General features: G+C 34.1%; 2 protein-coding genes across 3 annotated transcripts; both read right to left on the reverse strand.

Moving 5' to 3' along the window:
• Positions 1-1,165: 1,165 nt before the first annotated feature.
• LOC119997298 lies at positions 1,166-4,936 on the reverse strand. Its single transcript, XM_038844208.1, has 8 exons — positions 4,747-4,936; positions 3,597-3,921; positions 3,284-3,461; positions 2,653-2,833; positions 2,486-2,566; positions 2,124-2,231; positions 1,731-2,006; positions 1,166-1,513 (listed from the first exon to the last, which is right to left on the reverse strand). Exons 2-8 carry the CDS (start codon positions 3,895-3,897, stop codon positions 1,415-1,417), a joined length of 1,224 nt encoding a protein of 407 aa, XP_038700136.1. The 5' UTR covers positions 3,898-3,921; positions 4,747-4,936; the 3' UTR covers positions 1,166-1,414.
• Positions 4,937-8,780: 3,844 nt separating this feature from the next.
• LOC119997299 lies at positions 8,781-21,157 on the reverse strand. Of its 2 annotated transcripts, none has more exons than XM_038844212.1 (8): positions 21,005-21,157; positions 19,741-20,065; positions 19,427-19,604; positions 18,432-18,612; positions 18,264-18,344; positions 17,892-17,999; positions 17,499-17,774; positions 8,781-9,186 (listed from the first exon to the last, which is right to left on the reverse strand). In XM_038844212.1, exons 2-8 carry the CDS (start codon positions 20,039-20,041, stop codon positions 9,088-9,090), a joined length of 1,224 nt encoding a protein of 407 aa, XP_038700140.1. In that variant the 5' UTR covers positions 20,042-20,065; positions 21,005-21,157; the 3' UTR covers positions 8,781-9,087. The 2 variants fall into 2 exon arrangements, with proteins under 2 accessions (XP_038700140.1, XP_038700139.1); XM_038844211.1 differs by lacking the exon at positions 8,781-9,186 and adding an exon at positions 16,859-17,260.
• Between the last annotated feature and the right edge of the window lie 1,544 nt (positions 21,158-22,701).

Here is a 22,701-nt window from a genome sequence, read left to right on the forward strand (position 1 = left end):
AGGCTTATGTACACTTATGTATCTTTGTCTATGTATGACTAGCACTACCGAATGAAAATAGATAGAATTTAACATTGTGTAACACAACACTGAAACTAGAATATGAGATATATATAAAAGTGGTATTTTTCTTCTTGTTTTATATTTTACAAAGACATATCATATCTATTTATAGGAGAAAACTCAACCATATTGTTGGTATTTCATAGTTACATGTTTTTACGATTCCCACTATTTAGCTATCTTTTTTTTTTGAAAGGTCAAAAGACCTAACTTGATTGTATTAGTTTAAAATCAATACAAAGTACCACATCATATGATAATTTTCTCCACCCAATAGGTAGACGAAACTCATCAAGACAAGACCCAATAATAAACGAACACAAATTACATTTTATCGATACCAACGAATATCGTAGGAACTACAATGGGTAGAGAACCCAACTCTAGAGAAAAAAAAATGAAAACATACCAAATAAACTGAGGACTATAGTCTTCGTACTGAGATAGGATTGAAAAAATAGATTTGCATCTATAGAACTAGATCTATCAGTTTGAAACCGCATCCAAGACATATCTGGCAATTTGAGACAACATCAAAGCAGATATGGAAACATAAGCAGATCCAGGTGTAGATCAAAAGAGATCGACCATCATCATTATCTTAATTGTCGCACTGATATTGTCAATCAACAAACCCACAGGTACAAAACGTAGAGAACTCAAATTATTCAGCAAGCATACTAAAGCTGCCCAACGAGAAAGAAAGAAAACAAAAAGGGAGGAGGTGGAGAACCACACCCAATCCGACTGATGGTGAACAAAATTTTGGAGAAGTCGAGAGAGTTTGAGAAGTTTTCTCACCATTTCAACTATCTTGATCCAACCATTTTAGCATAGTAAGGAGTTTGTTATTGAAATTTATTTAAACCTTAAATCTGACCAAATGAATTTGGTTAAAATTAATTTAGAGTTTTGGATTTAAAATTTAGAGTTTAATGTTTGATGTTTAGAATTTGAGTTTAGGGTATTAAAAATTAGAATTTAAAATTTTAGTGCTTCCGATTGCTTATTCAACTACTTTGACTGCCCAATCCTCTTAGAACATCATAAAAATGTGGAGATGTTTCCTTCATTCATATGATCATAAGTACTGGATAAGCAATGACAGGAGAAGAAAGCCTTTTTTAAGGGAAGAAAACACACTTCATTACAAAACACTATCAGTCTCATAAAAATTACAAGCCAAATGAAAAACAGACCATATTGACAAAAAACCCAACAGCACTCACTTAACCACTCAACAACAAAAGATGCAAAGAACTTAACTATCAAAACACAGACACCTATTTTCAACCCATATCATATAATTGTAGTAATGACACTTTAGTACACCACCATCCACACAGGGATTTCATGGCAGAGGAGAATGTTCATGGCTCAGGAAGTGCTCCCATATCAACTTCAAGGTGTCTTCAAGCATGACAGAGACCGAGTCTTGCAACTTGTGTTCCTGAAATTTGAAAGACGTAAAATCATGAACTTTTCCCCGTCAGCGCATTATTAGTTGCAGAAAAACACGTATGGTGATTCAATTGACACAATAAGCTGTAGCATTCAACGATAAATTCATGAAACATGTCCATGTTGGAAACAAGAATCAATTGTCAAATTTGTTTGGATACTAAGCAAATGCAAGCTCGAGTTCAATTGGTGGAGTCAGCAATTACCTGCAATTCTGAGACGATTCCTTTCAACTTCAGCACAATCTCGTTCGTAGCTTCCCCAGTCGAAGTTTTGAAATCAAATCGATCAGCACGTCTTACCTTGAGCCTCAAAGATGGACTATTGTATGTTTTCGATATCGTGTGCCAAACCCCAATGACGTTGTATCTATCTCTATCTCCAGAAGATGCTTTTCCAACAGGCCATCTCAGTCCGCCCTTTACATCTGTATCTGGAACTGCACAATTGATCAATTCTCTAATGCTACACTTCTCATCGTCCTGGAAGAATATTACTCATTATTAGGGTAGACATTCATGGAGAAACGATAATTTTCATTATTATGCAGCGACTCAAAATAAATTCGTTATTGAGTGCATGGTTGCATAATAACTTACAGTCAGAGATGTTAAGATCCTCTTGGCACAGAACATTAGCCTCAGGTCTCTACTTTTTTCAAGGCAAGATATGTCTATAACCATGTGACGAATTTGGTTGAGTTCAACCTGTAAGAAAACTAATATAAGCCTCCATAATTAATTGAAAGGGGCAATAGTATCAAGAAAACTTTGAAACAGTAAAGTAAAATAAAATGACTCATATCATGGACTGATATAACTAAATTAGTCGGAAAAGAACATACACAAAACGTGACACAAGCAGAAACGTTCTATACGTTCATACACGTCAATAAACAAGCAGCTCTCTACCCTCTCCTTTAATAAGATAAATACCACTCCATAAACAAAAGATAACTTGCCTTATAGAGTTCAAGCCTGTTTTCATTTGTCACACTGCATTTGCATGAAATGAGTGCATCTTGTCTTCTGCTATCAGACAGCTACACAAGAAAAAGCTTAAAGAATAAATAGGCAAAATATAAAAGCAAAAAAGAAGAGCAAACGGAGGTATTAGAACTAGCACTACCTTTACATGGTATATGTCCTTCTCGTCTTCAAAATCCACTCCAATTTCTGGGGCAACTACATCGACAATATTTTCCATATATGATGTAGGAACACTCGTGTAAAATGTTCTTCTTAATTGTCTCAGAGTAGCTTCAGCAACTTCACTTTCTTTAATGCCCTCAAGGCTCACAGAAGGGCTCCTGCATAAAGAAGATTAAGAAAGTCAAATGTGACTTATTGCACAAACATATAGCTAACACGAGACTTGCATGTTTCGCATTACCAATATTAATAGAAGCTACAAATTTATCAAAAAAAAAAAAAAGCTACAAAAAGTTGAAGCCAAATGAGTATTAACCGCACCCAATTATAGCTAATTGGAACTACGTACGAAACCAAATCAATATGATGTTTGAAATGACGAGTACTTAACTACCACTTCTTGGTATTGGCTAGTGGAAAAACAGACCAGATTATTTTGACAGATTAGGCAGTCACCACACAATAATTCATTTCCAAGATCTGACATTAAGATAAATCTACCGAGAAGAAACACTAGCACAACTCACTCAAATAAGACCTATATTTTGATATCAAAACTCCCAAGAATCAAAAACCTTATGAGAATAAAAGAAATCTAAATCACTTACCCATGGAAAAGAACTTTACCAAATCTAGCAACCAACACTGGCTTTATTACTTCTAACTCATGAAAATCCATCTCATTTTTCATGATTTCAAAAGTAGATAAGATGTCTTGTAATACTGTTCCACTTATTGATGCCCACGGTCTTCTCCAAATGCTCCCGCTTTGATCATTACACTCTTCTGTTAAAAAGAAAAATGGAAAAAAGAAAGAAAAGAACAGCATTGTAAGGTTATTAAGTAAAAAAGAATCAACTCAAAACCTGAAAACAACAAAGCGCATAAACTCAAGCAACTTTAAACTGACCAAATACCAACCTCTCATCAGATGACTGTTGACCAAAGCCAGAGGCTTTCCTACCGTTCTCCGCTCAAAGGCTTCGAGGGAAACCCGCTCAAGATTAACAGAAGCAGGAAATTGGTCAGCCTGAGTCGAACCAACCATAAACCATCTAGATATGGCATTGTTTGCATATACAATCTTTCCACTTCTCTCTATATAAGATTTTGCTGACTTTAAATTTGTGTATCTCTTAAACCGAGGAACAAGAAACTCTGGGGTTGGCGATAACTTCTCTAGAACCATTGAATGCCGCTTGTGAGGAGGAATGTAAGCCATAGGGTTAAGACGAGTTATGACAGGCTGAAAGGCAGAATGAAAGAACTATCAGGAAGAAGATTTGAGGATACATAATTAACAAATATACAACACAATTAAACAAAAGAGCCAGCCAAGACAAAACTTTTAGTCGCCTCCCTCGCGCCAGCAATTTGGACAATATATTCCATAATACCTAATTACAGTATAGTAGATACAATTGTTAAAAAAAAGTATACATCTTCCTGATCCTCTTATGCTTGCTTTCTTCATAATCGACAGGCCAATTCAATGAACACTTTCAGCTTGTTGCTCATAGATAAAAAAAGAAATCTACAATCCCAATTTATCAAACTAACTCTTAACACAACTCCATAACTAAATCCACACTCCGCTGAATATGGTAAAAGTACAAAACTTCCTTGAAGGCAGCATTTCTTATAGATTCCTCTGATTTCCCAGCAGCCAAACATAGGGGATAGCTATCAAGTTCAATCACAATATACTTTTTTTCTGTCTCCCATAAACCCCATAAAAGTACGAAGACAGAAAAGAGTGCATTTTTATTTATGATTCAGATACTGGGATACCGATTAGCAGCTGAAAAGTTTAAAAGAAAACACTACGAAAACATCAAGTGGCAATAAACCCAGTAACTATTCGTTGGACAACAAAAAACAGAGTATCTATGGCTACTGAGAAAACTACGCGATTCAATTCCCACAAAAATAAACAAGCAAACCCAATCGACTGACTTCACTCTAAACTACTGCAGTTTCACTTTCTCTTTTGTTTCATCTTTTGAAATCAAACCCATGTCGCATAAACTATTTTGATCAACCCCAAACAGGATAAATAAGATTATCTCACCTGATCTTGAAAGTCGATGAATCACGTGAAATCAACTGAACTCAAACGTTGTGCAATGTATGTGTGTGTGTGTATATATATATAGACACTCGAAGGGAAAAAATAGAAAAGGCAGTGAGAGACTTGTTCATGCTGGTTTAGTAACTCCTTCTCTTCCAAGTTGTTGCTGTTTCAAGTTGAGACAACTTGCTTGGGGAGTTTGAAAGGACAGATCACAGATGAAATAATTGTTTTTTCTTTTGGGATCTTTTATTACTTTTAAATAAAAATTCTCCATTTTACAATTCACATAGCCGATTTAATATTTAGACGGCATTTGGAGGGTGGAATGAGGATGATAATCAAAGTCTTGAAAACCAAACCAGTCATCGAAATGGAAAATTCTTTACTTCATGCTTCAATGGTTCAATCGGGATTCAAATCGGGTTTCATCCGTGTTCAAAATAATTAAGTATTTATTTAATATAAATAATAATTAAAAATATTTCATATATCATAATACTCACAATAATATATAAATACATTATTAATATGCCTCTATTCAAAAATTCACAATCATTCGTAGTTTCTTAAGTCTTCACATAACAATTGATCGCTATGTCAAAAAAAAATCATCTCTCTCTAGGAAAACCCTTCAATTCCCTCAACTCCTTTAGATCTGTTTCGAGGAGGAGGTGGAGATCCTTTTTTCCCCACTTTCTCCTCCCCTGCTACTATTTCCTATCTCTTTCTTTATGCACTTTTTTCATGTTTTGAGTTTGAATAAGGTTTGATTCAGGGCTTCTTATCTCCAATTCTAGATCTCCTTCATCCATCGCGGACCTTCAATCATTGGTGTTTCTGGTGTGTTTCGACAATATATATTTGGTTCATAGTGATGAGACTCTTATATCCGAGGGACATCGGCCTATATTGTTGGAGAGGAAGCCACGATCCTTGATCTAGAACCATGGTGTTTTTTGTTTTATTTTTTTTCCTATTCAATATGTAACTTGGCGTAATTCGGTGGAGTATGATGTCATTTGAGGATTGTTTGATGAGATCTAGTGTAATACGGTGTCGTCGAGAGTCTCTGGTGGTGGGCGTTATTTGTATTTTTCTTTTTCTTAATTCTCTTGTAATCCATTTTTATGGTGGCTTGAGCTCCTTAGGACCTCAAATTCTCTTACGCTTTGGGTAAATGAATACAATCCGGTTCATGACATTTTTCAAAAAAAAAGGTCTCCACATAACAAAAAATATTATACAAAATGATAAAATAAATAAACAATTAGTTATGAAAAAAAAATACAAAGAAGCATACATAGTGGAAAATACAACGTATGTATAAAATATTTAAATTATTAAATATATATTTACTTGTTATGGAACATCTGAAAATTTTGAGTTACTCACTTGGAACGTTTAATCTTTTAGTGACCAACATGAAATCTTGGGTATCTTTCAGTAACCAAAGTTAGACTAAGGAAAACTCTTTGTATCCCTAACAATTTCTTCCATAACCGGCCATAACATTATTACGTTATCTAATTATATTAAATTGCATTATTACGTTGTCTAATTACATTGACTTTCGTTATTACATTGTCTAATTACATGTTATGACTTATTATGACTGAATTTGTTAGGGATACGTAACATTGCCGTTCAATTAATTCGTAGTTTGGGAGAGAGATTTTGGACATTGATTTTCGTTATTACGTTGTCTAATTACATGTTATGGCTTATTATGACTGAATTTGTTAGGGATACGTAGCATTGCCGTTCAATTAATTCATAGTTTGGGAGAGAGATTTTGGTACCCTCGAGAGTGAGAGAGAGTTGGATTTGATTAGATGGGCAGTTTTGGAAATGCAACCGTTTATTTGTGTTTTTTCCGTATTTTTAAAATTTTTTAGAAACCATTTTTTATTCTTTTAAAGTGATTTTCTATTTTCAATATAAAAAATACTTGAGAATTGAGATGATCCACATTTTACCTTTAATCTGTTATAATACCAAAGAAAATATGAAATAAAAATAGATAGAATTTACATTCGCCTAGTTTGGTAAAGCTTTTTGAAAGTAGCAAATATGTTAATAGAAATGGTGGTAGCAGAAATGCTGGATAATTGTAGTAGAGATTTGCTGCATAAATTTTGGTGGTGTTTGACTGAACTTTTGTTGGTAACAATTATGTTGTGTAACATATTGTGACAAATTACATACAGGAGTATTATGCATTTTAGTTGTAATAGAGACATATAAATGTATTGGTTGGTCAGGTTGCCTGCCCAGGACCTTGAGGTCCAGGGTTTCATTATCACCCGGGGGTTGGGATTTCGGTAGTTTTCATCCGTTGTGGTGGCCTCATGCCCCTCGTGCATAACTTAGCGTGTGTGTGACCTATGGGCTTTCAAAAAAAATGTACTTAAAAATAAAAAATAATTTATAAAATAAAGATAACTAATTTATCTAATATAATTAAATAATAATTTCAATGAATACAATTAATTAATTAAATAATAATTGACAATCGTAGGGGTATAATGGGAATATATAGATTTAATGGGGACAAAATAGACAATTCTCACGCAAATACTAGGGAAATATTTCATATTAGTAGCATTGTAAAAGTAGTATAAAATGTTGATGAAAATGTCTCGACATATGTGCACAAAAATGATGTTTGGATGACAACTAGTATTTATACTATTTGTTAAAAAATGCTAGTAAAAAAACTCTTTCAAACGGGGCCATTGTGTAACACAACACTGAACTAGAATCTGAGATATATATAAAAGTGGTATTTTTCTCCTTCTTGTTTTATATTTCACAAAGACATATCATATGTATTTATTTATAGGAGAAAACTCAACCATATTGTTGGTATTTCATAATTACATGCTTTTATGATTTCCACTACTTCCACTATCAACTTTTTTAAAAGGTCAAAAGACTTGAAGTTGACTGCATTAGTTAAAAAGTAATATAGAGTACCACATCATGTGGTAATTTTCTCTGCGCAATGAGTTGACAAAACTCATTAAGACAAGACCCAACAATAAACGAAACAAACTACACTCTATCAATACTAACGGACACTATAGGAACTACATTGAGTAGAACACCCGAATCTAGAGAAAAAAAAAAGCGAAAACATACAAAATGAACTGAGGACTCTAGTCTTCACACTGAGATAGGATTAAAAAAACAAACTTGCATCTGCAGAACTAGATCTATCAGTTTGAAACCACCTGCATCCAAACATATATGGCAATTTGAGACAGCATCAAAGCAGATATGAAAACAGAAGCAGATCCGGATGTAGATCGAAAGAGATCAACCATCATCATTATTTTCATTGTCGCACTGATGTTGTCAATCAACAAATCCACAAGTAGAACATGCAGAGAACTCAAATTATTCAGTAAGCATACTAAAGTTGTCCAACGAGAAAGAAAGAAAACAAAGAGGGAGGAGGTGGAGAACCTCTTCCAATCCGACTGATAGTGAATAAAGTTTTGGAGAAGTTGAGAAGTTTAAAGAGTTTGATAAATTTTCTCACTATTTCAACTGTCTTTATCTTACCATTTTAGCATAGCAAGGAGTTGGCTATTGAAATTTATTTAAGCCTTAAATCTGACAAAATGAATTTGATTAACATTAATTCAGAGTTTAGTGTTTAAACTTTGGAATTTGAGTTTAGGGTTTTAAAATTAGAATTTAAATTTTAGTGTTTCCCATTGCTTAATCAAATAGCTATTCAGTGTGCATGTTGGGTTAAAAATTTCTTGATTATCCAAAAAAAATTTGTTTAATCAAATTTTAATCTCAAATGTTTAAAATTTAGAAACATAAAAGTAGAAATACTTATATAAATCTGAATAAGTACATCCTTACCACCAGAGGATGATTATATAAGTCCCACTTGACATTGTACACTACACATTAATTGAGGATCAAATGAGAGTCATATATTTTGGGATCTCAATTCTTATTCTCACATTAATTCTCTTATTCAACTACTTTGACTGCCCAACCCTCTTGGAACATCATAAAAATGTGGAGATGTTTCCTTCATTCATATGATCATAAGCACTGCATAAGCAATGACAGGAGAAGAAAGCCCTTTTTAAGGGAAGAAAAACACATTTCTTTACAAAACAGTATCAGTCTCATAAAAATTACAAGCCAAATGGAAAACAGACCATATTGACAAAAACCCAACAGCACTCACTTAACCACTCAACAACAAAAGATGCAAAGAACTTAACTATCAAAACACAGACACCCATTTTCAACCCATATCATATAGTTGTAGTAATGACACTTTAGTACACCACCATCCACACAGGGATTTCATGACAGAGGAGAATGTTCATGGCTCAGGAAGTGCTCCCATATCAACTTCAAGGTGTCTTCAAGCATGACAGAGACCGAGTCTTGCAACTTGTGTTCCTGAAATTTGAAAGACGTAAAATCATGAACTTTTCCCCGTCAGCGCATTATTAGTTGCAGAAAAACATGTATGGTGATTCTATTGACGCAATAAGCTGTAGCATTCAACGATAAATTCATGAAACATGTCCATGTTGGAAACAAGAATCAATTGTCAAATTTGTTTGGATACTAAGCAAATGCAAGCTCGAGTTCAATTGGTGGAGTCAGCAATTACCTGCAATTCTGAGACGATTCCTTTCAACTTCAACACAATCTCGTTCGTAGCTTCCCCAGTCGAAGTTTTGAAATCAAATCGATCAGCACGTCTTACCTTGAGCCTCAAAGATGGACTATTGTATGTTTTCGATATTGTGTGCCAAACCCCAATGACATTGTATCTATCTCTATCTCTATCTCCAGAAGATGCTTTTCCAACGGGCCATCTCAGTCCGCCCTTTACATCTGTATCTAGAACTGCAGAATTGATCAATTCTCTAATGCTACACTTCTCATCGTCCTGGAAGAATATTACTCATTATTAGGGTAGACATTTATGGAGAAACGATAATTTTCATTGTTATGCAGCGACCCAAACTCAATCCGTTATTGAGTGCATAGTGGCATAATAACTTACAGTCAGAGATGTTAAGATCCTCTTGGCACAGAACATTAGCCTCACGTCTTGACTTTTTTCAAGGCAAGATATGTCTATAACCATGTGACGAATTTGGTTGAGTTCAACCTGTAAGAAAACTAATATAAGCCTCCATAATTAATTGAAAGGAGCAATAGTATCAGGAAAACTTTGAAACAGTAAAGTAAAATAAAATGACTCATATCATGGACTGATATAACTAAATTATTAGTCGGAAAAGAACATACACAAAACGCAACAAAACGTCACACAAGCAGAAACGTTCTATACGTTCATACACGTCAATAAACAAGCAGCTCTCTACCCTCTCCTTTAATAAGATAAATACCACTCCATAAACAAAAGATAACTTGCCTTATAGAGTTCAAGCCTGTTATCATTTGTCACACTGCATTTGCATGAAATGACTGCATCTTGTCTTCTGCTATCAGACAGCTACACAAGAAAAAGCTTAAAGAATAAATAGCCAAAATATAAAAGCAAAAAAGAAGGGCAAACAGAGGTATTAGAACAAGCACTACCTTTACATGGTATATGTCCTTCTCGTCTTCAAAATCCACTCCAATTTCTGGGGCAACTACATCGACAATATTTTCCATATATGATATAGGAACACTCGTGTAAAATGTTCTTCTTAATTGTCTCAGAGTAGCTTCAGCAACTTCACTTTCTTTAATGCCCTCAAGGCTCACAGAAGGGCTCCTGCATAAAGAAGATTAAGAAAGTCAATTGTGACTTATTGCACAAACATATGGCTAACACGAGACTTGCATGTTTCGCATTAAAAATATTAATAGAAGCTACAAAATTTATTGGCAGTTCAAACATAAATCTTCGCTAAATTAAGCTAGTGAAGCACCATATAAGATTCCACTCTCACAATCAAATGAACTAATCGCCACCGCAAACAACACATGCCTTCACCACATTATTCTAGGAATACGGACTGATTAAAGAAAAAAACATAAATTTAATTCGAGCCAAACAAGACATCGAACTGGCTTACTGGACCACGTAATAATTGAATCTAATGAGTCACCAGCCTGTTTTTGCCTAAACCATTCCTATTTGAGATAAAGGCTGAGCCATAATCAGTGAAATTGAATCACAAGTATGTAAATCAATCATCCTTCTGGAAGAACTTAAATGAATTTTGAAAATGTACAGCACGAAAAAATGTTGAAGCCAAATGAGTATTAACCGCACCCAATTATAGCCATTCCTATTTGTAACTAAGTACGAAACCAAATCAATATGATGTTTGAAATGACGAGTACTTAACTACCACTTCTTGGTATTGGCTAGTGGAAAAACAGACCAGATTATTTTGACAGATTAGGCAGTCAGCACACAATAATTCATTTCCAAGATCTGACATTAAGATAAATCTACCGAGAAGAAACACTAGCACAACTCACTCAAATAAGACCTATATTTTGATATCAAAACTCCCAAGAATCAAAAACCTTATGAGAATAAAAGAAATCTAAATCACTTACCCATGGAAAAGAACTTTACCAAATCTAGCAACCAACACTGGCTTTATTACTTCTAACTCATGAAAATCCATCTCATTTTTCATGATTTCAAAAGTAGATAAGATGTCTTGTAATACTGTTCCACTTATTGATGCCCACGGTCTTCTCCAAATGCTCCCGCTTTGATCATTACACTCTTCTGTTAAAAAGAAAAATGGAAAAAAGAAAGAAAAGAACAGCATTGTAAGGTTATTAAGTAAAAAAGAATCAACTCAAAACCTGAAAACAACAAAGCGCATAAACTCAAGCAACTTTAAACTGACCAAATACCAACCTCTCATCAGATGACTGTTGACCAAAGCCAGAGGCTTTCCTACCGTTCTCCGCTCAAAGGCTTCGAGGGAAACCCGCTCAAGATTAACAGAAGCAGGAAATTGGTCAGCCTGAGTCGAACCAACCATAAACCATCTAGATATGGCATTGTTTGCATATACAATCTTTCCACTTCTCTCTATATAAGATTTTGCTGACTTTAAATTTGTGTATCTCTTAAACCGAGGAACAAGAAACTCTGGGGTTGGCGATAACTTCTCTAGAACCATTGAATGCCGCTTGTGAGGAGGAATGTAAGCCATAGGGTTAAGACGAGTTATGACAGGCTGAAAGGCAGAATGAAAGAACTATCAGGAAGAAGATTTGAGGATACATAATTAACAAATATACAACACAATTAAACAAAAGAGCCAGCCAAGACAAAACTTTTAGTCGCCTCCCTCGCGCCAGCAATTTGGACAATATATTCCATAATACCTAATTACAGTATAGTAGATACAATTGTTAAAAAAAAGTATACATCTTCCTGATCCTCTTATGCTTGCTTTCTTCATAATCGACAGGCCAATTCAATGAACACTTTCAGCTTGTTGCTCATAGATAAAAAAAGAAATCTACAATCCCAATTTATCAAACTAACTCTTAACACAACTCCATAACTAAATCCACACTCCGCTGAATATGGTAAAAGTACAAAACTTCCTTGAAGGCAGCATTTCTTATAGATTCCTCTGATTTCCCAGCAGCCAAACATAGGGGATAGCTATCAAGTTCAATCACAATATACTTTTTTTCTGTCTCCCATAAACCCCATAAAAGTACGAAGACAGAAAAGAGTGCATTTTTATTTATGATTCAGATACTGGGATACCGATTAGCAGCTGAAAAGTTTAAAAGAAAACACTACGAAAACATCAAGTGGCAATAAACCCAGTAACTATTCGTTGGACAACAAAAAACAGAGTATCTATGGCTACTGAGAAAACTACGCGATTCAATTCCCACAAAAATAAACAAGCAAACCCAATCGACTGACTTCACTCTAAACTACTGCAGTCTCACTTTCTCTTTTGTTTCATCTTTTGAAATCAAACCCATGTCGCATAAACTATTTTGATCAACCCCAAACAGGATAAATAAGATTATCTCACCTGATCTTGAAAGTCGATGAATCACGTGAAATCAACTGAACTCAAACGTTGTGCAATGTATGTGTGTGTGTGTATATATATATAGACACTCGAAGGGAAAAAATAGAAAAGGCAGTGAGAGACTTGTTCATGCTGGTTTAGTAACTCCTTCTCTTCCAAGTTGTTGCTGTTTCAAGTTGAGACAACTTGCTTGGGGAGTTTGAAAGGACAGATCACAGATGAAATAATTGTTTTTTCTTTTGGGATTTTTTATTACTTTTAAATAAAAATTCTCCATTTTACAATTCACATAGCCTATTTAAATTTCATATATTCCATTTTAATATTTAGACGGCATTTGGAGGGTGGAATGAGGATGATAATCAAAGTCTTGAAAACCAAACGAGTCATCGAAATGGAAAATTCTTTGCTTCATGCTTCAATGGTTCAATCGAGATTCAAATCGGGTTTCATCCGTGTTCAAAATAATTAAGTATTTATTTAATATAAATAATAATTAAAAATATTTCATATATCATAATACTCACAATAATATATAAATACATTATTAATATGCCTCTATTCAAAAATTCACAATCATTCGTAGTTTCTTAAGTCTTCACATAACAATTGATCGCTATGTCAAAAAAAAATCATCGCTCTCTAGGAAAACCCTTCAATTCCCTCAACTCCTTTAGATCTGTTTCGAGGAGGAGGTGGAGATCCTTTTTTCCCCACTTTCTCCTCCCCTGCTACTATTTCCTATCTCTTTCTTTATGCACTTTTTTCATGTTTTGAGTTTGAATAAGGTTTGATTCAGGGCTTCTTATCTCCAATTCTAGATCTCCTTCATCCATCGCGGACCTTCAATCATTGGTGTTTCTGGTGTGTTTCGACAATATTTATTTGGTTCATAGTGACGAGACTCTTATATCTGAGGGACATCGGCCTATATTGTTGGAGAGGAAGCCACTATCCTTGATCTAGAACCATGGTGTTTTTTGTTTTATTTTTTTTTCTATTCAATATGTAACTTGGCGTAATTCGGTGGAGTATGATGTCATTTGAGGATTGTTTGATGAGATCTAGTGTAATACGGTGTCGTCGAGAGTCTCTGGTGGTGGGCGTTATTTGTATTTTTCTTTTTCTTAATTATCTTGTAATCCATTTTTATGGTGGCTTGAGCTCCTTAGGACCTCAAATTCTCTTACGCTTTGGGTAAATGAATACAATCCGGTTCATGACATTTTTCAAAAAAAAAAGGTCTCCACATAACAAAAAATATTATACAAAATGATAAAATAAATAAACAATTAGTTATGAAAAAAAAATACAAAGAAGCATACATAGTGGAAAATACAACGTATGTATAAAATATTTAAATTATTAAATATATATTTACTTGTTATGGAACATCTGAAAATTTTGAGTTACTCACTTGGAACGTTTAATCTTTTAGTGACCAACATGAAATCTTGGGTATCTTTCAGTAACCAAAGTTAGACTAAGGAAAACTCTTTGTATCCCTAACAATTTCTTCCATAACCGGCCATAACATTATTACGTTATCTAATTATATTAAATTGCATTATTACGTTGTCTAATTACATTGACTTTCGTTATTACATTGTCTAATTACATGTTATGGTTTATTATGACTGAATTTGTTAGGGATACGTAACATTGCCGTTCAATTAATTCGTAGTTTGGGAGAGAGATTTTGGACATTGACTTTCGTTATTACGTTGTCTAATTACATGTTATGACTTATTATGACTGAATTTGTTAGGGATACGTAGCATTGCCGTTCAATTAATTCATAGTTTGGGAGAGAGATTTTGGTACCCTCGAGAGTGAGAGAGGAGTTGGATTTGATTAGATGGGCAGTTTTGGAAATGCAACCGTTTATTTGTGTTTTTTCCGTATTTTTAAAATTTTTTAGAAACCATTTTTTATTCTTTTAAAGTGATTTTCTATTTTCAATATAAAAAATACTTGAGAATTGAGATGATCCACATTTTACCTTTAATCTGTTATAATACCAAAGAAAATATGAAATAAAAATAGATAGAATTTACATTCGCCTAGTTTGGTAAAGCTTTTTGAAAGTAGCAAATATGTTAATAGAAATGGTGGTAGTAGAAATGCTGGATAATTGTAGTAGAGATTTGCTGCATAAATTTTGGTGGTGTTTGACTGAACTTTTGTTGGTAACAATTATGTTGTGTAGCATATTGTGACAAATTACATACAGGAGTATTATGCATTTTAGTTGTAATAGAGACATATAAATGTATTGGTTGGTCAGGTTGCCTGCCCAGGACCTTGAGGTCCAGGGTTTCATTATCACCCGGGGGTTGGGATTTCGGTAGTTTTCATCCGTTGTGGTGACCTCATGCCCTTCGTGCATGACTTAGCGTGTGTGTGGCCTATGGGCTTTCAAAAAAAATGTACTTAAAAATAAAAAATAATTTATAAAATAAAGATAACTAATTTATCTAATATAATTAAATAATAATTTCAATGAATACAATTAATTAATTAAATAATAATTGACAATCGTAGGGGTATAATGGGAATATATAGATTTAATGGGGACAAAATAGACAATTCTCACGCAAATACTAGGGAAATATTTCATATTAGTAGCATTGTAAAAGTAGTATAAAATGTTGATGAAAATGTCTCGACATATGTGCACAAAAATGGTATTTGGATGACAACTAGTATTTATACTATTTGTTAAAAAATGTTAGTAAAAAAAACTCTTTCAAACGGGGTCATTGTGTAACACAACACTGAAACTAGAATGATATAAAAGTGGTATTTTTCTTCTTCTTGTCTTATATTTCACAAAGACATATCATATGTATTTATTTATAGGAGAAAACTCAACCATATTGTTGGTATTTCATAATTACATGCTTTTATGATTTCCACTACTTCCACTATCAACTTTTTTAAAAGGTCAAAAGACTTGAAGTTGATTACATTAGTTAAAAAGTAATATAAAGTACCACATCATGTGGTAATTTTCTCTGCCCAATGAGTAGACAAAACTCATTAAGACAAGACCCAACAATAAACGAAACAAACTACACTCTATCAATGCTAACGGACACTATAGAAACTACATTGAGTAAAACACCCGAATCTAGAGAAAAAAAAAAGTGAAAACATACAAAATGAACTAAGGACTCTAGTCTTCACACTGAGATAGGATTAAAAAAACAAACTTGCATCTGTAGAACTAGATCTATCAGTTTGAAACCACCCGCATCCAAACATATATGACAATTTGAGACAGCATCAAAGCAGATATGAAAACAGAAGCAGATCCGGATGTAGATTGAAAGAGATCAACCATCATCATTATTTTCATTGTCGCACTGATGTTGTCAATCAACAAATTCACAAGTAGAACATGCAGAGAACTCAAATTATTCAGTAAGCAAACTAAGGTTGTCCAACGAGAAAGAAAGAAGACAAAGAGGGAGGAGGTGGAGAACCTCTTCCAATCCGACTGATAGTGAAGAAAGTTTTGGAGAACTTGAGAGAGTACACGAAGTTGAAAAGTTTAAAGAGTTTGATAAATTTTCTCACTATTTCAACTGTCTTGATCTTTCCATTTTAGCATAGCAAGGAGTTGGTTATTGAAATTTATTTAAGTCTTAAATCTGACCAAATGAATTTGATTAACATTAATTTAGAGTTTAGTATTTAAAGTTTAGAATTTGAGTTTAGGGTTTTAAAATTAGAACTTAAATTTTGGTGCTTCCCATTGCTTAATCAAATAACTATTCGGTGGGCATGTTGGGTTAAAAATTTCTTGATTATCCAAAAAAAATTTGTTTAATCAAATTTTAATCTCAAATGTTCAAAATTTAGAAACATAGAAGTAGAAATACTTATATAAATCTGAATAAGTACATCCTTACCACTAGAGGATGATTATATAAGTCCCACTTGACATTGTACACTACACATTAATTGAGGATCAAATGAGAGTCATATATTTTGGGATCTCAATTCTTATTCTCACATTAATTCTCTTATTCAACTACTTTGACTGCCCAACCCTCTTGGAACATCATAAAAATGTGGAGATGTTTCCTTCATTCATATGATCATAAGCACTGCATAAGCAATGACAGGAGAAGAAAGCCCTTTTTAAGGGAAGAAAAACACATTTCTTTACAAAACAGTATCAGTCTCATAAAAATTACAAGCCAAATGGAAAACAGACCATATTGACAAAAACCCAACAGCACTCACTTAACCACTCGACAACAAAAGATGCAAAGAACTTAACTATCAAAACACAGACACCCATTTTCAACCCATATCATATAGTTGTAGTAATGACACTTTAGTACACCACCATCCACACAGGGATTTCATGGCAGAGGAGAATGTTCATGGCCCAGGAAGTGCTCCCATATCAACTTCAAGTTGTCTTCAAGCATGACAGAGACTGAGTCTTGCAACTTGTGTTCCTGAAATTTGAAAGAGCGCGTAAAATCATGGACATTTCCCTTCAGTGCAATTTTAGTTGCAGAAAAATATGTATTTCTTGTTAACTTAAAAATGGTTATTCAACTGACAAAATAAGCTGTAGCATTCAACGACATATTCATGAAGCATGTCCATGTTGGAAACACAAATCAATTGTCAAATTTGTTTGGCCACTACGCAAATGCAAGCTCGAGTTCAATTGGTGGAGTCAGCAATTACCTGCAATTCTGAGACGATTCCTTTCAACTTCAGCACAATCTCGTTCGTAGCTTCCCCAGTCGAAGTTTTGAAATCAAATCGATCAGCATGTCTTACCTTGAGCCTCAAAGATGGACTATTGTATGTTTTCGATATCGTGTGCCAAACCCCAATGACGTTGTATCTATCTCTATCTCCAGAAGATGCTTTTCCAACAGGCCATCTCAGTCCGCCCTTTACATCTGCATCTGGAACTGCAGAATTGATCAATTCTCTAATGCTACACTTCTCATCGTCCTGGAAGAATATTACTCATTATTAGGGTAGACATTCATGGAGAAACGATAATTTTCATTATTATGCAGCGACTCGAAATAAATTTGTTATTGAGTGCATGGTTGCATAATAACTTACAGTCAGAGATGTTAAGATCCTCTTGGCACAGAACATTAGCCTCAGGTCTCGACTTTTTTCAAGGCAAGATATGTCTATAACCATGTGACGAATTTGGTTGAGTTCAACCTGTAAGAAAACTAATATAAGCCTCCATAATTAATTGAAAGGAGCAATAGTATCCAGAAAACTTTGAAACAGTAAAGTAAAATAAAATGACTCATATCATGGACTGATATAACTAAATTAGTCGGAAAAGAACATACACAAAACGCAACAAAACGTGACACAAGCAGAAACGTTCTATACGTTCATACACGTCAATAAACAAGCAGCTCTCTACCCTCTTCTTTAATAAGATAAATACCACTCCATAAACAAAAGATAACTTCCCTTATAGAGTTCAAGCCTGTTATCATTTGTCACATTGCATTTGCATGAAATGAGTGCATCTTGTCTTCTGCTATCAGACAGCTACAAAAGAAAAAGGTTAGAGAATAAATAGGCAAAATATAAAAGCAAAAAAGTAAGAGCAAACAGAGGTATTAGAACAAGCACTACCTTTACATGGTATATGTCTTTCTCGTCTTCAAAATCCACTCCAATTTCTGGGGCAACTACATCGACAATATTTTCCATATATGATGTAGGAACACTCGTGTAAAATGTTCTTCTTAATTGTCTCAGAGTAGCTTCAGCAACTTCACTTTCTTTAATGCCCTCAAGGCTCACAGAAGGGCTCCTGCATAAAGAAGATTAAGAAAGTCAATTGTGACTTATTGCACAAACATATAGCTAACACGAGACTTGCATGTTTCGCATTACAAATATTAATAGAAGCTACAAATTTATCAAAAAAAAAAAGCTACAAAATTTATCGGCAGTTCAAACATAAATCTTCGCTAAATTAAGCTAGTGAAGCACCATATAAGATTCCACTGTCACAATCAAATGAACTAATCGCCACCGCAAACAATGCATGCCTTAACCACATTATTCTAGGAATATGGACTGATTAAAGAGAAAAACATAAATTTAATTCAAGCCAAACAAGACATCGAACTGGCTTACTGGACCATGTAATAATTGAATCTAATGTGTCACCGGCCTGTTTTTGCCTAAACCATTCCTATTTCAGATAAAGGCTGAGCCATAATCTGTGAAATTGAATCACAAGTATGTAAATCAATCACCCTTCTGGAAGAACTGAAGTGAATTTTGAAAATGTACAACACGAAAAAAAGTTGAAGCCAAATGAGTATTAACCGCACCCAATTATAGCTATTTGTAACTAAGTACGAAACCAAATCAATATGATGTTTGAAATGACGAGTGCTTAACTACACTTCTTGGTATTGCTAATGGAAAAACAGACCAGATTATTTTGACAGATTAGGCAGTCACCACACAAGAATTCATTTCCAAGATCTGACATTAAGATAAATCTACTGAGAAGAAACACTAGCACAACTCACTCAAATAAGACCTATATTTTGATATCAAAACCCCCAAGAATCAAAAACCTTATGAGAATAAAAGAAATCTAAATCACTTACCCATGGAAAAGAACTTTACCAAATCTAGCAACCAACACTGGCTTTATTACTTCCAACTCATGAAAAACCATTTCATTTTTCATGATTTCAAAAGTAGATAAGATGTCTTGTAATAATGTTCCACTTAGTGATGCCCACGGTCTACTCAAAATGCTCCCACTTTGATCATTACACTCTTCTGTTAAAAAGAAAAATGGAAAAAAGAAAGAAAAGAACAGAAATGCAAGGTTATTAAGTGAAAAAAAAATCAACTCAAAATCTTAAAACAACAAAGAGCATAAACTCAAGAAACTTTAAACTGCCGAAGTACCAACCTCTCATCAGATGACTGTTGACCAAAGCCCGAGGCTTTCCTACCGTTCTCTGCTCAAAGGCTTCGAGGGAAACCGGTTCAAGATTAACAGAAGCAGGAAATTGGTCAGCCAGAGTCGAACCAACCATAATCCATCTAGATATGGCATTGTTTGCATATACAATCTTCCCACTTCTCTCTATATAAGATTTTGCTGACTTTAAATTTGTGTCTCTCTTAAACCGAGGAACAAGAAACTCTGGAGTTGTTGATAACTTCTCTAGAACCTTTGAATGCCGCTTGTGACGAGGAATGTAAGCCATAGGGTGAAAACGAGTTATGACAGACTGAAAGGCAGAATAAAAGAACTATCAGAAAGAAGATTTGTGGATGCATAATTAACAAATGTACAACAAAATTAAACAAAAGAGCCAGCTAAGACAAAACTTTTAGTCACCTCCCTCCTGGCAGCAATTTGGACAATATATTCAGTAGTGCCTAATTTGTTCTACAATAAAAGTATAATATCTACACTTATAAAAAAAAAGTATAATATATGCATTTAAGACCCTAACCATTCAAAAAATCCCAGCAACTTACATAACACACACATCTTCCTCTTATGCTTGTTTTCTTCCAAAATCGACAAGCCAATTCGATGAACACTTTCAGCTTGTTGCTCAAAGACAACATAAAATCCACAATCCCAATTTATCAAACTGACTCTTAACACAACTCCGTAACTAAATCCATCACTCCGCTAAATACGCTGAAAGCACAAAACTTTCTTGAAGGCGGCATTTCTTGTAGAAACACAAATGACTTGACTAACAGGTTCCTCTAGTTTCCCAGCAGCCAAAACATAGGGTATAGATATCAATTTCAATCACAATATTTGTTTTTCTGTCTCCTATAAACCCCATAAAAGTATGAAGACAGACGAGAGTGCATTTTTATTTATGGATTCAGATACTGGGATAGCGATTAGCAGCTGAAAAGTTTAAAAGAAAACACTACGACAGCATCAACAAGTGGCAATAAACCTAGTCACTATTTGTTGGACAACAAAAAACAGAGTATCTACTGCTACTGAGAAAATTACGCCATTCAATTCCTATAAAAATAAAGAAGCAAACTCAATCGACTCACTTTACTCTAAACTACTTCAGTTTAAACTACTGCAATCTCACTTTCTCTTTTGTTTCATCTTTTGAAATCAAACCCATGTCGCATAAACAATTTCGATCAACCCCAAACCCCAAACAGGATCAATAAGATGATCTCACCTGATCTTGAAAGTCGATGAATTACGTGAAATCAACTGAACTCAAACGTTGTGCCATGTATGTATATATAGACACTTGAAGGAAGAAAGAAAAGGGAGTGAGAGACTTGTTCATGCGGGTTAGCAACTCCTTCGCTTTCAAGTTTAGAGACAACTTGCCTGGGGAGTTTTAAAAGGACAGATGGAATAATTGTTTTTTTAAACAAAAATTATAGTTTGTTTTGGGTCTTTTATTACGTTTAAATAAAAGTTCTCCTTTTTTTTAAACAAATTCTCCATTTTTACAATTCACATATTTAAATTTTATATATATATATATATTCCATTAGAACAAATGTAACAGGGACATTTAGTTAGCATTAAGGCTTTGCTTGGATTAAGGGTCAATTTGGTAAATCATTTGTAAAGTAGCAGATATGTCAGCAGAAATGGTGGTAACAGAAATGCTGGACAATTTTAATACTAGATATGCTGCTTGAATGGTTTGTTGTGTTTGGTTGAAATTTTGCTGGTAACATTTTTTGTTTGTAGCAGATTGTGATAAATTACGTGAAAGGGTATTATGCATATTAGTTGTAATAGAAAAATATAATTGTATCCAAACATACAAATTAATTTAAAAAATTAATATAATGAATTAAAATAAATTAAACATACTAATAAATTATTAATGAATGAATGAATTTATTTATTAATAAAAGTTAATTTATGTGTTAATTAATTTATTAAATGAAAAGTATTTTAATAAAACTATTCCTCAATAAGTGGTATATTTGGCATAATATTAATTGGATGAGGGCAAAATAGAGAAAAGCTTGTGAAAAGTAATGAAATTGTTAAAATTTGGAGCATTTCAAAAGTAGTAGAAATGCCCCTAAAAATTGTATTGGACTATGTGCCAAAAAATGGCTGTTTGGATGACCTGCAGCATTTATACTAGCAAGTAGTATAAATGCTCACGGCCGATGCTTATGAGAAAGCCCAGGTGGAGACTAGTCTATTGCGCACAGCAACAGATTCTGTGGTTTCTTCTCCGGCTTTAAATATTTGGAGAGGCCCATCTTTTAATTTTATCAAAGTGAATTGGGACGCTGCTGTTCACTCACAATCTCAGTGTACTGGATTTGGGGTTATTCTTCGAGATATCTGTGGAGATGTTATGGCATGTAGTACAATGGTGAGGAGGAGTTTGATTGATCCTACTTTAGCGGAAGCCATGGCTGCACTCTATGCAGTTCAGCTTTCCTTAGAGCTAGGATTCAGACATATTATCTTAGACGGAGATTCCTCAGTTATAGTTGCTGCAATTAAAGGTGAGGAGCTCAACCTTACAAGTTGGCGTTCAGTTATCCTGGAAATTCGAAGATTGCTACTGAATTTTTCTGGATGATCGGTGTCTCTTGTGCGTCGTGAAGCTAATGCTTCTGCACATGCACTAGCCAAGATTTCCTTCCAGTTTCACGAAGCGAGAGTATAGATAGAGGAGGCTCCAAGTTCAGTCATGCAAGTTGTTAATTCAGATAAAAATTCTTGGGAGAGTTGGCAGCAACATGGTCACCATGAGTACTGACTTAGCCGGTTATTATAGTTTTCTTTCTCTAGTAATTTTGATTATAGTATGTTGATATAGTCTACCTTTTTAGGCTTGTTTCATTCCACCTATTGGTGGCCCGAGTGCTAATTTTGGCCTCATGTTCT

This window comes from Tripterygium wilfordii, chromosome 4, assembly GCF_013401445.1.
Source record: "Tripterygium wilfordii isolate XIE 37 chromosome 4, ASM1340144v1, whole genome shotgun sequence".
NCBI classification, from domain to species: domain Eukaryota; kingdom Viridiplantae; phylum Streptophyta; class Magnoliopsida; order Celastrales; family Celastraceae; genus Tripterygium; species Tripterygium wilfordii.

What these genes read in the sequence shown, in the direction of transcription:
- LOC119997298 (XM_038844208.1), bottom strand. Translation starts at nt 3,897, where the DNA reads ATGGCTTACATTCCTCCTCACAAGCGGCATTCAATGGTTCTAGAGAAG. An exon ending in AGGACATATACCATGTAAAG is followed by an intron (nt 2,567 to 2,652) that starts GTAGTGCTAGTT and finishes TTTCTTGTGTAG; the next exon opens with CTGTCTGATAGCAGAAGACA. An exon ending in GAATCGTCTCAGAATTGCAG is followed by an intron (nt 1,514 to 1,730) that starts GTAATTGCTGAC and finishes TTCAAATTTCAG; the next exon opens with GAACACAAGTTGCAAGACTC.
- LOC119997299 (XM_038844212.1), bottom strand. Translation starts at nt 20,041, where the DNA reads ATGGCTTACATTCCTCGTCACAAGCGGCATTCAAAGGTTCTAGAGAAG. An exon ending in CAACAGTCATCTGATGAGAG is followed by an intron (nt 19,605 to 19,740) that starts GTTGGTACTTCG and finishes TCTTTTTAACAG; the next exon opens with AAGAGTGTAATGATCAAAGT. An exon ending in GAATCGTCTCAGAATTGCAG is followed by an intron (nt 9,187 to 17,498) that starts GTAATTGCTGAC and finishes TTCAAATTTCAG; the next exon opens with GAACACAAGTTGCAAGACTC.